The sequence below is a fragment of the Cygnus olor genome, chromosome 1 (genome assembly GCF_009769625.2).
Source record: "Cygnus olor isolate bCygOlo1 chromosome 1, bCygOlo1.pri.v2, whole genome shotgun sequence".
NCBI lineage: Eukaryota > Metazoa > Chordata > Aves > Anseriformes > Anatidae > Cygnus > Cygnus olor.
The window spans coordinates 58469427-58484264 of NC_049169.1; the positions used below are offsets into that span (position 1 = coordinate 58469427).

Genomic DNA, 14838 nt, shown 5'->3' on the forward strand with positions numbered 1-14838 from the left:
CTTGATGATATCTTCAAAGACACTGAGAAACTTTTGCTTTACAGAAACCAGTGAGGATTTATAAAGTTCAGCTGGGTTAGGTCTCATGTTTGTTCTGTACATTTCAGCACATACAAACACATTTTGCTTTATAAGCATGCTGTTGAACAAGCATGACTAACTTCTGAATGGTATTTGTGTTTCACATCAGTATACATAGCACCCTATATCTGTGCAACTTGTGGACATACATCACCGGGAAAGTAGGGAACAGAAGCTGACTGGGTTAGGGAGAAGGCAGTGCTGGAAAGCTTACTATAGATAATTGCAATTTCCTTCAAGTTAACCTCTGGATTTAAGAAACAGAGACCAGAACTGGGAGAGAGAAATCCAGAGAGAAAACTTGATGTATAAAATGTGCACCAAATCAGTTGCAAAAGTCTACGCCAATAACCACCAGAGCTAGGATTTCTCCCCAGATGAACAAGAAATGTTGATAATTTGCAAGGTACTATGGCTCATTCTCAGACAGATCAACCCAGTCTTCCTCTGCATGACAAAGAAATCTCCAATTTGAATTGACTGCAAATGTTTATGCTGATCCCTGAAATTCTACATACTCAATTTAAGTGTTTTTTTAAAGCCCTTGCATATGATGAGTGCATCACTGATCACAAGAAAAAAAGCTGCTGGCATGCAAATACCATGCTGGCATGTGATTTAGCATGTCCTTATCCCTGTTCGTTCCCTCTTCATTACTACGAAATCTAAAGTAAAGCTTGCACCCCAATCCCCTCCTCTTCTTTATACTGAGATTCTGCTGACAAGGGACACCTTATCCACTGATTTTTCCCTTGTGTCACCCAACATTTTAATGGTTTGTCAAGTAAAGCCATCTAGACATGATAAATGGAGATGTATTCGTTTCTCAGTGGGTTTGGAGTTGTGTTTTGGAGACCAAGGTATGCCAACTAATTAAAACCCTGGTGTTCGACACGTGAAGTGTTGTATGTACTGTGTTGTGGGTGTAGAAGGAATAGAGCCATGAGTCATTACAAATTGCTTATCTAGGAACAGCGGGTATTTTGCCGTAAGCCTGCATGTCAACTGCTAAATGCCAAGTATGTGGTATTGTAGTTGGAGAGGATTTTGGATCACAAACCAGGATCTGGAGTTTCATGAACTTTGGCAATGTTTGAATCCAGCTCCACACTTTGTAGTACAGGAGCATTTTTGATGCCAGCCAACAGCAGAAGTTGTTTGCGCTCTGTTGCATGGAATTTGTTCAACTGGATCGTTGTATGAAGGCTGCCCTACGCTGCTTCCTCCTACTGTCTGAGGTAGTGAAGCAGTTCCTTTAGTAAGGGACCAGGTGTCTGTACCTTTTATTTGTGCACATCATGGTTTCAGTCAGCTGCCAAAAGGACTGTCATGTGCATGCATGTGTACAGTCCCTGGAGAGATACAACATGACCTATCAAACTGTGCAATTCTTAATCTTTCCTAAAAAACAAAAACAAAAAAAAAAAACTAATTAAAAAAGAAACAGATTAACAACAAGCATTTCAGATGAATGCTGCCTGTAGTAGTTAAATGATGCATTAGTCCAATGAGATTGAGGGTTTGGGCCATTTTCTTTTATTTTCTGTTTTATATAGTTATGGTTTTATTATGCAATTTTCAAATGGTTTGTTTGAAAGAAACACTTTTAGTGGTGAAGTTTGGTAGATTTTATGTGAGATAATTAGAAGATATGAGGCCACATTCTGTAGAAGTAGTCAGTAACAATAGAATACATTAGGCTTTAAAAATAAGTCAGGAAGCAAAATTTTGAAGCTTTCTTATTGAAAATCTGGAATTACTGCACTCCCTTCTTTTTAAACTCATACTACCATGGATACTAGGAAAGGGACTACTTGTATAAACATGTTCTTCTTCCTTGTTAATGGGACTTTTTGATGAATTCTACAAGTTTAGCCAATTCAGCTTTCAATGTCTCAGAGCAGAGGAACTTACTGATGCCCTCAGTAGGCTCAGTAGTTCCATAGCCTAGCAGGTCGCCACATACCCCAAATGAAGGCATCATGAGAAGAAACTTCGATCAACTGGACAAAGTTGTACCCTGAGTTTTAAACCTAGGAGGAGAGGAAATTATAGGAACTGACTAGTGGTTCTCTGTGTTGAATCTTCATTGCAAAAACAAAGTCCAGTGGTTTGTTTTAATTACAATTTCTGCAGGTTCCTCTCCATGTCGCCTATTCTTACAGGACTGCCTTGAGTAAGGGTCAGGATATATTTTGTCTACATAGAAGTAAATCGAGGAATGACATATATGATGAGGGTTGTAAAGCAAAACCTCGTGTCGCTGTACTCCATGGGGGAAGTGTGGTGTGCAAGCCCTTCTTGCCTCTCCCTGCGGGACCGGTGCAATGCGGTGCCTCTGCTTCCCACATCCCTGAGCACAGAGAAGCAGCATCAGCTCTGTGGCCACGCTCTTCTTTCAGGTCTGGCCGGGCAACTGCAGCGCCCTGAAGAAGAGGATGGGGGCCTTGTCATTAAACCCTGGACATTGCTATCATAGATCTTCTGCAGAAGAGCGGTAAGAAATGGCTGTTTGCAAGTGCTGGGCAAGACCTTTTCTACTGTTTTCTACTGTAACAAGATCTCTGCAGGTTATGAATTTGGCGTAAGCTTTGTTTTGACTTCTCTGATGTGGTTCACAAGCCAGCCATATGATGACCAACTTCTCCATTTTTTTCCTCCTTGTTTTCTTGACAGAAACAGGGTGTGTTTCAGCCTTGCACCCACCTCTGTTTACAAATATTAAGTATTGCTGAGGTTTAAACCTGACCCAATTAGCAGCCATGCTTATACTACTGCCACGGTTTCTGCTGTTTTGCTCTTCATGGTCCTTCTGGGGTCATTTTCATTCGCCTTAGGATATTTTTTGGCACTTTGAATGCGTATTTTCCCGATCTTCTCCATACCTGCAACAAGAAGATTTTGTCACGACTTTAGAAAGGTGTGAATGTCGAAAACTTCATGTTAACAGCTGACCTCAAAGGAGGTCAGGGAGGATTTTTTTAATTATTAAATAAATGAGCTGCTTTGCATATCCAGTGATGCTGGCAACAACACGGGTCTCCAGAATGCTGCCGATGCCCAGCACTGGCATTTTTGGAGTGACAGCTGATAACCTGCCTGGACCTTCCCCTCTCACCGCTGGTCCCAGGGCCACTGTGGCCCGGGGGTGGGTGACAGCCTCCAAAACCTCCTCCAGGCCTCGGGGGGCCCGGGCTCCCCTCACCACACGCCGCAATCCTCGGGGGGCTGCCCCTCAGGGGGTGCGTGGGGATACCGGGGGGTGGTGTGAGGGTACCGGGGGGAGTGTGGGGGTACCGGGAGGGAGCACCGGGGCCTTGCCGACCCCGCTGCAGGTGCGGGGCCTCCCCCGTGCACCCACCGAGCCCGGGCCCCGGGCGGGGGCGCGGCGCCGCGGCCGAGGCCGCCCGGGCTGGCGCGGAGCCAGCGGCATCGGCGCGGGTTGCATCAGACGAGGCGCTGCCGCCGCCGGTGCCGCCGGTGCCGGTGCCGGGGCTCGTCGTTCGGCTCGGCGGGGCCGGGGGTGGGGGGCGGGAGGGCGGAGGGGGGAGGCAGCCCCCCGGCGGAGCATCCGCAAGATGCTGCGGGCGGCCCCGCGGCTGCTGAGGACGATCTGCACCACGGGCGCGGTGAGCAGCCGGGGGGGGGGGGGGGGGGGGGACGCGGGGAGGGGGGAGATTACGGGCTTGGGGGACGAGGGGCAGGGAGGGTCCGGGGGCGGCCGGGGGGCTCGGTGGGGGTGCGGGGCCGAGGGGCCCCCCGAGCCCTGCCCGGGGCTGCAGGCCCCCCGCCCTTGGCTCCTGCCTCCGCCGGGCCCGGGGCTGCCGGCGGGGGCCTTGCCCTGCTCACGGCCTAAATTCCCCCGCGGCCCCCGGAGCGGCTTTGCGGGGTGCCGGGTTTGCCCCCAGCCCCGCTTCCCGTCCCGCTAAACGCACGCAGGGCGCAGCGCCCGCAAGCGCCCGCTCCGGGCTGTCCGGATGCCTGCCCCGGCCAGCTGAGGCTGGGAGAGGATCTCTGCTCCCCCGAGGAGCGCTCTTTGTCTGGCACAAGGACAGCAGTCCTCCGAAGGGCTCTGCATGGGAAGGCTGGGAACGGAGGGGTTTAACGCGAGGCTTTGGGGACCGCGGTCAGCAGTGCCCGCAAGGGGAATGAATGACCGACTGAGAGCGCGGTGCCCAGGGATGTGCGGGTGGGAGGGAGGGAGGGAGGCTCCACGGGAGGCTTCGGCTTGGGGCACTGGGATTTAGCACACGCAGAGGGATCCTCAGCAGAAAGCAAGCTTTCGAAGCAAGCAGGGTTTTAAATTCAGCCTTGAGAAGATGTAGCAATATTAAAATCTTCGCTAAATTCTTATAGAGAAGAAATAAAATGTTGTCATCTTTTTGACAGCAGTTACCAAACACTAGCCTTCAAGACATTTGGTTAGAAACTGATAACCCGTTAACTGTTAGACATGCATATATACCCATGTACAAAAGAGGTTTTAGCTATGAAATAAATATTCTTCTCTGCAAATGTCTTACAGCATTAGACTCTTATGAAGGAAGAAAATGCAACTCTTGGACTTGTCTTCCAATTTTAGGCAGTAGAACTTGAAAAGGTAGTTACCAGCATTTGTCAGGCTGCTTCTCTGTATGGTGCTTAATTCTACTGATTAATTTTATTTTGGATTAGGTGTTTTGAAGGAAAAAAAGAACCAGAATGGAAGCTAACAAAATGCTGCATTTATTTTAATGAGCTATTGTAGAATCGGTTCCAGCTCTGTATCAACAGATGGCACAGCCAGAATTTTAAAATTGGGAAATTAAACTTAAAGCTATGCGTTCATATTAGGGCAATGAAAAAAAGCTATGCTTTCATATCAGAGCAACCTGATCTAGTGGGGGGTGTCCCTCCCTGTGGCAGGGGGGTTGGAACTAGATGATCTATGAGGTCCCTTCCAACCCAAGCCATAAAGTGGACTTTCAGACAATCTGAGCATTCAAGACAAGACTGCTTTACAAGTAGCCTTAAGGTTTTGTGACCTTTACCTTTATCTTATTTTCTCCATCCGAACAGGAAGCACTTGAGTCAGGAAAAGAGATTTTATTTCGAACTAGTCCCAGTGCATGTCAATCTGTGTTACAATGTAAGCAAAATAGAAGGTTAAAGAAGAAGAAAAAGTTCAGAAAAGGAAACCAGGAAACCAACAGAATTACAGTAAAGTGAGCATCAACTTATCTGGTAGCACTGTCAGATTCACTACATTATTCTATGACTTCTGAACTAAAAAAAAAAAGGTCAGACCTCTCTAAACTACCCGTGCTCTGTTGTTTCCCACAAGTAGGAATTGGGCATCCTTACAAAAATAAGGCAAGAAATCCACAGTGACAATATATGTCTATTAACCTTCCCAAGAAAAGAAATGCATCTATTAATGAGTATCATATGTTCATAGTCAGCCAAGCAGCTGCAAAAGAAACCTACCATAACCTCCTAACACCACTGACAGAGACAGTAACAAGCTTGATCTTTGTATGTGCTAGCGGTGATGATCCAGTACCCACCAAGCACATTATTCAACACGATTGTTTTGGTGTTCTTTAAGGAGCTCCTTTCTACGGCTTTATGATGAATGCTAGTGATCATATCCTGCCAAAATGTGCCATTTCATTAAGAAGGAAAACACCAAACTAGTTTTCATTTCCCTGTAATTTTATAGAACATTCACTTATAATTGAGTGTCATGTCCATACTGAATTCTTCTAAAAGGTTTTCTCACTGTCACGGGTCTAACTCATCTTGCGTAAAAATGTTTGAGGAGAATTTCCAGAATAATACAGAGGGTGGCTATTAGATCTTCTACACTGAGCCAGTTGTCGATTTTCAAACGAGAAAAAATGAAGGACTGAATTTGTGGTCTGATCATGCAAGCCTCTCCACATATGGGATTTCTCCCACTGAACCCCACAGCTATCCTGTGCATGGCTGACTTGTGGGTTTGGCACTTGCTTTCTGCTGATGACAGTGCATGTGTTAAGGCAAGACAAACAAACCACCACGTCTAAGCCAGATGTTAAAAATCACACAATGCACGTGTACCATTCATTGGAGAAAACGTGAGAATCGCTGGTCATAGCCCAGTTACAAGATCCGTCTTGCAATTGAAGGCAGTCTCCAACTGAGTAACTTTCTATTTGGCTGAGACCGCAGAGCTGATTTCTTGCCAGGCAATCTTTTTGTGCACTGCAGTTAGGATATGGGACTTTCTGAGTTAGCCCATCCGCAATCTTCTCAGTTTGGCCAGTTCTATTTTTAGGTCCTTTGGAAACTGTGTTCTCTCTTCTAACCATTTGTTCACTCAGCTCCATGATTAGCATGAATTAAGCAAGTGTAGCTTAACTGAAACTGTATTTACAGCAGCTCAGGATTTGGGAGGGGAACTGGTATGCAGTTCCATGTAATATGAGGATCAGACAGGGAAACATGAACTAAGAGTTAAGTTTAGGGATATAGGTTACCAGTGTCATTAACACTTCGTGAATAAGTGGAGAGAAAGTAGCTCTTAAAGTGGTGGTACACGTGGACTGTAAATTACAAGATTGCCAAGTATCAGAAAAGTGCTTTTTTTTTTTTTCAGCGAGTACTTTTAAAGTAATTTAAAATGGAGGTTGGATAAATCTGTAAAAGCAATCATACAACATTGCTTGTGGTGGCAGAGCACTGGATTTTTAGCTAAGGTCACTTCCAGTCTTGTGTTCTTACTGAGAGATGCTAGCAAAAGGATGAAAGTAGAATAAGTAACTTGTATCTGGACTGCCTTTAAATTTTTTTCAGTGTACTTGTTGGGCTACCGCTGTAAAGTAGTGCTGCACAGAGATCAGAGGATTTCCTACCATGCCAAACATGTTCAGTGAGCTCGCAGATTAATCTTTCCCCAACTTGCCTGCTATACTTAAAACAATTAAAAGATTAGGAAAATCTGATGACTAATTTTTATAATGCAGCAGTGTTTCTGCTGTAAAAGTAAAGATACTGGTCACAAAGCATTGGGAATACAGTCTATCTGCATCCACTGGGCCTTGCTAGATAAACACTGCAAAGATAACTTGTGCTCTCTGAAATTCAGATCCAGGACTTGTCTTCACTAATGTCGACAAAATACTGGACGTATTTTAGGCATTACTACCACCAGTGCAGTGTTGGTTGGGAATATCGTCATTACCAGTCTCACAGAGGACGTTTACCAGCCAGCTGTGAAAATCTGATTTTGCAGCCCAAGTTATGTCCACCTTTGCAACTATTTATTACTACTGCAGTTGCAGGCATGCTGACTAATGCTGTAACACAGGGATAGTTTTGCTTATGCAGCTTCATTCTGAAGAAAAACACTGCCTCTGGAGACAAATAGTTATTTCCTACTGGTTTATATAAAAATGGTATGCATAAAATAACAAGCATGCTTCAATATTCCTGTAGTGGAGCCTACCATTTTGTAATGTCCTTTCCCTGAGGCCATCTGCACAACTGAACTGTAACTTGAAAACGGCAAAATTAATCCATAATATTTCAACTGTGAAATGAATTGCATTGAAATGGATTGTGGTTTGAGTAACCTGTTTTTCAGGACATTTCTATTTGTCACAGAATTTGTCATTTGATCTGATGGGCAGTGCAGATCACTTGGTGTCCAACTAATAACCCACTTCCTCAAGCCATCCTTATGTCCCAGCCTCCATAAGAAAGGGAAGAGAGGACGCAGGAGAAAAACCTGCAAGTGCCAACACACAGAACAAATACTGGTGGTCAAGACACTCAGACAGTGCCTCAATTCCTACGTATCGCTCTGAGCTCATGGCACCTCATTCAGTTCAAATGGCAGTCCAAGTTCAGTTGGGAAAGATGAAGTTAAGGATGAAGGTGGGGATGTGGATTTATACTCTGTCCTTCATTCAGACCTCCTTTAGTGGTCCAAATCTAGGAATAGTTTCCATCTGACGCAGCTGTGGGGAAGGCAGGTTTTTTGTTTATTGTGTGCAGAGCTTTCCTTAATGACCAGGTCTGCCAGTGCATTTGTTTTTCAAAGGTTTCAGTCATAGCTGATGAAAAATGCAAAGGCAGCGCTTGCAAGGACAGTTCCACACCATGCTCATTCCTGCACCCCTGCTGGACCTGCGTTAGGGCTTGTGGTGTTGCAATGAACTAGACCTGTGAATAGATCCAGTTAAGAATTAGCCACATTTTGTCAGGCCACTGACCACCTGTCTCCGTACCCTAATCCAGTTCACCTTGCAGCCACAGGAATAATACTTCTGGGATAAAGGAGGTGGTAGGGGCAAGGGGCCAGAGGTAGGATGAAAGAGGAGCACAAAGGCACCGAGGGACATGGTGTAGTGATGGAACTCAGTAGGTCAGGTTGATGGTCGGACTTGATCTTGAAGGCCTTTTCCGACCTAGGTGATTCTGTGATACTGTGAGATTTTGGGTTATGTTGAAGAGCATCAATGTATTTGTAGTGTTCACAGTAAAACTCAATTGGTCTTGGAACAGTTTCAAAGTTGAGGTGGATTCACTGAAGCTGGGTTCTCCCCGCCTTCCCTGTTCACACAGGGGCTACATCAAACCCAGAAAACATACGCTGTGCTTCATCTGGCATGTTTCCTTGAAAGGGAAGGATTAAAATTAGAGTGTCCTCAAAGCTGGAGTCCTGCAGAAGACCATTCTTTAGATTTTGGGGAGTCTAAGGGAATTAGTACTTTTCTCAGCATGTGAAGAGCTTAAATAAAATAGCAGTAGGTGATTTTCTGGTATTATAGTAGTGCTGTGATTCTAACTATCCTGAAAATCAAAAGTTGGGGCAGTTATTGGCACCTACTCAGTCTAAAGAAGCGTAAAAGTGTGTATCCACTGTACTGATGAGCAGACACAGAAGGCAGGGGAAGTCCAGCAAGGGAACCACATATTTAGTGGTATTTCTGTGTAGGAGGATCAAATGGATGATCACTGCTTTTAACTTGGCAGGAACAATGCAGGCTTGTCTTCTTTGTCTATTCATATTAACCACAAATTGTATGCCACCATCTAATTATATAGATTTAGAGGACATGTTCCAGACACCTAAATTATGCCTAAAAAAACTGTTGTATGTACCTGTTTCAAAAATATTTTTGTATTTCATATCATGTTAGTTATGACTAGGAACAAGTTCATAGAGCCTGTTATGCCTCTTATAGAGTGAAGTGAGTCTGTCTAATAAAAATTATGAGAAACCAATATAAACATCAGTGGCAATATCAAATGACACTTATGCTCAGTGTGTTCTCATTTATTTCTGAGAGATTAACAATAGGTAAAAAATTGATTATTTTTTCTCCAAAGGCGTTTGAGGTAGAGAGGTTGTTGCATTTTAAATCAAAATGAATGTTGATCCAAAAAGAGCAAGAGAGAAACATAAATAGCAACATATATACTTTGCATCCTGTAACATGGTTTGTTTTAATTCTTTTGATCAGGCTTATCAGAATAAGCTAAAGCTAGCCCTTATAGGTCAAAGCATTTTTGGACAAGAAGTTTATAACAAGCTGAGAAAAGAAGGCCATAAAGTTGTGGGAGTATTCACAGTGCCTGACAAGAATGGACAAGCTGATCCTTTGGGTGAGTGTAACCTTAATCTAAATGCTAACTTACAGACATACATAACAAACTTGCCTTGTCGTGAGAAGATGTCTATATGGGAATGACTTGCATATTTTGCCTTTATTACACTGAATTCAGCACAAGAACTATGCTTAAATGAAAACACAAGTCCCAGAACCGGTTTGACCTTCTTAACTAAATCAGTATTTAAAACTTTTCTCTAGCCACGCAGCGCTATACATTGTGATATTAAGAAAATAAATTAATCTGTGCATCTTATTTGAATGTACATCCTAAAGGTAATCATCTTGAACTAGATCTGTGTCTTAACAGTATGCAAAATATGTAAAAGCAGGTTCAAGGAACAGTCCGATAGGCTGCATTAGCTCCAGACTTGTTCCCTTTTCTGGAGAAGAAGCAAATAGCTGCTGAGCCTGTACTCAAGCACAAATGTCTGTTGCCCGTTTCATGGTGCTGTCTGGGACACTCAAGGCATGGAGCCAAGACTATTTATCCCTGGCTTTCTGCCCTTTCTGACAAGCTTGTATGCAGCAGTGCACCTGCAGAGCCTATTTCTCTTCCACCTGGACTATGGAAAACCCACTGAAAAGGGTAGAAGAGGCTTTGCTCTCCCTTTTTACAATGCCGTGATGCATAATGATTTTCTGGACTTTCTAAACAAACAGTTGCTGGGCAGGTATTCAGAACTGTACTTGTGCAACAGAACATAGTGTGATGAAGAAGCTTCTTTGGTATCACTATCTGAATTGTAACTTTCTTATTTTTCAGTGCCATGAAAATGGTGAGTTAATAGGATTAGCAAATGTAAGTGCCAGAAAGGAATTTACTTTTATGGATAATCAGAAATTAAAATTACATTCCATGAGCTGTCTCAAGCGTCTCTTCTGCTTTTTTATTTTGGTCAGGTCCTGACATGTTTTTCCAGAACTCTTATAAGGGAAGAATTAAACATAAATTTTGCTTACTTGGGCTATGGCACTCCCAAACTAGCACATAGTTCTCAAGTTTATTATATTCTATAACCCCACCTCTTTAAAAGAGTTAATCACACATTGGAAGAATTACAGGAGGTAAGTATTAGTTTAGAAAAAGACAATTTAACCATCCAGCTCTGGAGGCATACCATAATACTTGGTTGTATTACACAGACTATTACTATACAATTAAACTAGCAGACGGAACACAGCAACTCTTCCACTGATTTCAGTCATGGCCATTTTAACTAAGCTGTGGAATGTTTATTGTTCTCCTAACGTTTTGTTGCTTTTTACTTCCTGATGATCCAAACAGCTGAAGACTCACGTGAAGTTGGCTAATGTTTCTATATCCTCAGTCAGCTGTGATTTTTATTTCTAAAAGCAATTGCAGTGCATGCTAACTTCCAGTGCACAGTATGGAGTGATACTTAAGTATTTACTTAAGACCTAAGTTGGTTGGCTAAAGATGCTTCAGGTCAAACTCAAGATTCAATTTCAGATACAAAAAAGAGGAAGTACAAAAATGTGTTTCAAAATAGAAATTAAATTAGGTAAATTGTCCATACCTCTTCTTGTCTTCCCTTTTCTTGCAATTACACATCCAACTCAACAGCTGTAGAGTCCGACTCCACTGTCCTCCCTGTGGTGGGTTGTGAAGCAAATGCACAATGGAATTTATAAAACATAAAAATTTTCTCTGCAATTAATGCAGTTGCTTTTTGTCAGCCTTCAGCCAAATTTTGGGTGTAGTTGTGTGTCACACAGATAAATGGAAACAGATCCAGAAATCACCAGTAAACAGAATTTTGAAGAAATAACTGAAAGGCACTAGCATCTGTTAATATATGAGCCACATGGCAAGATGCTACTGAGATGAGCATGTAGTAATATTCACATACAAATTGCTGAAATGTAAACTTAAGCTCTGCTAAACCAAACCAGTTGCAGGCAAATGTAATGATTGGACAAGAAATGAAGTGTCATTATTTAATAGTCAATGACATTCATCAATCTCTTCTGCTTTCCATTGTACTTATGAGCCAGGCCGTAAGAGTGAACTTAAAAGTTGAGAAGGACACAAGCTGTAGGAATGAGAATCAGTGACAGAATTAATAAAATATATTCAAGCACAAAGTTTTCTTTAAACACCATACAGAACAGTACAAAGGGCTCTATGTATTGCATTTCATGATCTGAGTTGTCTTGCCATATCTCATTTGAACTTTTAACAAAAGACTGTGAATTAACAAAAAAAATATTCTCATCCCTCAGCACTGGCAGCAGAGAAGGATGGCACTCCTGTTTTTAAGTTTCCCAGATGGAGAGCTAAAGGCAAGCCTATCCAGGAAGTAGTTGCAGCCTACAAATCCGTTGGAGCAGAGCTAAATGTCCTTCCGTTCTGTACACAGTTCATCCCTATGGATGTTATTGACTGCCCAAAACATGGCTCAATTATTTACCATCCATCCATCCTACCACGGCACCGAGGAGCTTCTGCAATCAACTGGTAAGTTTTTGCATGCCGTTCATCAAAACTACATCTATGTCCTGGTGGGATGTTGGGCCAGACCCATTACTCATGTAATTGCTGACACATTTCTGTTGACTTGCAACTGCTCTGAAGCAAGTTCTGTGAAGCAGCTGAGTATTTGGATCATGAATTGCTCTTCATACCTGAGATTCAGCATGATTTTCACTGCAAGTGCAGCTGTTATTCTGGGAAGATCAGTGATGTGATCTGTCCGTTCATATATTTTACTCACGTAGGTAACTCAACAGCATGTAGTTTCCATAGGCAGGACAGTACCCTCACAGTTCATCCCCTTCAAACACTAGATAACTGTCTACAGAGACATGACAGAGCCTGAGATTTCACAGAAAAGAAAGAAAGAGAGAAAACAATCTACAAGAAGAAGTTTATCCTGCTATCATCCTGAGCAATGCACAAGACTATATTCAAAGTGTTATTGTGAAAGAACTACCCTGCAATAATGAACACAGTGGACTCAGATCTAGCATTCCTGTGAAAGCAGAAATGTTCCTATCATAATGTTTAAATTCAACAAGAAATTGTCTAAATATGAAGAAACAAATTAAAAATAATTGTGCAGGTAGCATGGTGATTATTTAAAGATGTATTGGGGAACAGTGGGAATTAGGCATGACTAAGGGACACCAACCACAAAGGTTCTAAGCCACTGAGGGTTCCTCACTCCATCAGTTACAGCCTCTTCCAGCTGCTGCCACTTTGTTATGAGCAACTATTTGCAGAGGGAGATGGTGCACAGAGGAAGGAGTTCACGGTAATTCTCATCTTGTTGTCTACTCAGCATCAGCGGCATTTGCCCACATTACTTTCTTCTTCCTCAGTGCAATGCTGAGGACATGTACTTCTCACCAGGGTGCTCTTTCTGTATTTTTAGATAATATAAAACAGATGAGATGCTGCTTAAATGTGTGAAAGATCTTACATGGACTACCCAAATTTTTGCAAATTTTCATTTTTGATGTTACTGCTAACTTCTCCAACTGTCTTCAGAGTTTTTTCTTCTTTTGCTCAAATGCATGTTTTTTTCCTTTTAATAATGTAGTTTTCAGTGTTTATGTTGTGAATTTTCATGTGTATAAGCCAGATCTCGAATGATCCTGTCACAACATGGACTGCCAAGGGAATATTTATATGATATATGTCTTACAGAATATGGCATTGGTGTTTGCATGCATACATATTGTTAAAAGCATGCAGAAAAGTTGTGCCTCTTCACTTCTGGTTGCTTGCTTAAGCACTTTGGTTTGATTTTCCATCATTCTGAGGCACCTGCAGCTCCAACAGAGAACCAGAAAATCTATGTAGCTGAAGTTCCCTTCAAGTTTAGAGAGATCCTGAGCTGATGTAAATCAGCGTAGGTCTGCAGTATGAGCAGTGCTATGTTCATGCACACTAGCTGAGAATCTGGCTGGACATAAATTCCCCCACTGACTTTTCCTTAAACAGTTACACATTCCTGCTTTCTTAAGCATCCATCATTTTCCACTCTCACTTTAGCTCTTTTTCAGCTGTGGGACAGCTGTACTTCCCTTGCTGACCTACAGATAAACTTTGAAGCTTTGCTAGTTACTGTAAACTATTAGGAATTATTTAGAAAATATACTGTCTAGATACTTCCATCTTTCAAACTGTGTCACAACTATTGCATACCTTTTGCTCTATGTGTCTTATCACTGATAATACACTTAAAATATCACAATGAACTGTGTGATAAATGATTTGGATTCAGTTGCAGCCTTTCGTATGTCACTTTGGGGAAATACGCATCAATAGTATCAAAACTTTGGGTACCCGGCTATGAAATGAGCAATGAAACTGGGGGTAAATACCGCTGGAATTTTCTTTTCTGCGTAAAGCAAATAAATATGTAACAAAAGAATGGATATCCCTGACTGCTTTCATACTGTCTGTATTTACTGTAAGGTTTCTTTTACCTCCAGGACTTTAATTCAAGGAGATAAGAAAGCAGGATTTACAATTTTCTGGGCTGATGATGGTTTGGACACCGGACCAATACTTCTGCAGCGAGAATGTGACGTTGGCCAAAACGATACCGTGGATGATCTGTATAACCGGTTTCTCTTCCCAGAGGGAGTAAAGGCTATGGTAAGTTTACCTGTATTAAATATCAACATTTTAAAATGAAAAGAATAGCATCTGCTGGAGTTTGAAAAGAAAAAGAAAGGAAGAGGAAGTACAAAATGCATAAATTTGGTAAGACAGAGGTTGTGGTGTTCAGATGAATTTTAGAGTTTAGAGGAGCTCTGCTGCTTCACAACAGCTGAGGAGGTTGCCTGAGAATATTTGTTGCTGGCAGTGGGCAGAGCATATCCTGTTTCTGCAGAAGGCAACAGGTCAGATTTGTCTTGAGTGTAGCTCTTCCACAGACTTGAATGTTTTTACAAGGTGAAAATTTTTACAGGCTTACAGAGAACAGAAAGTTAGGGGTGAGGCTGAAGAGAAAGGAGGGATGGTGTTTAAAGTTCACAGCCTTGGTGGACTGGCTTTGGACTTTGTATACATGTCCTTTTTTCTGTTTTGCTCTGTTTTGTTTTAAAATGAAGAAAAGAAAATACATAAAAATACTCAACATGG

The 14838-nt window shown here is 42.4% G+C and overlaps 1 protein-coding gene across 2 annotated transcripts in view; it reads left to right on the forward strand.

The window, feature by feature from the left end:
• The first annotated feature begins 3536 nt into the window (after positions 1-3536).
• Positions 3537-14838, forward strand: part of ALDH1L2 (aldehyde dehydrogenase 1 family member L2) — a 34783-nt gene continuing 23481 nt past the window's right edge. The window contains exons 1-4 of one of the 2 annotated variants that reach the window (XM_040560158.1): positions 3537-3710; positions 9573-9714; positions 11967-12201; positions 14184-14349. In XM_040560158.1, the coding sequence (XP_040416092.1) occupies positions 3660-3710; positions 9573-9714; positions 11967-12201; positions 14184-14349 (594 nt within the window). In that variant the 5' untranslated portion in view covers positions 3537-3659. The remainder of the gene's footprint in view (positions 3711-9572; positions 9715-11966; positions 12202-14183; positions 14350-14838) is intronic. The other variant, XM_040560165.1, reaches the window with a different exon arrangement.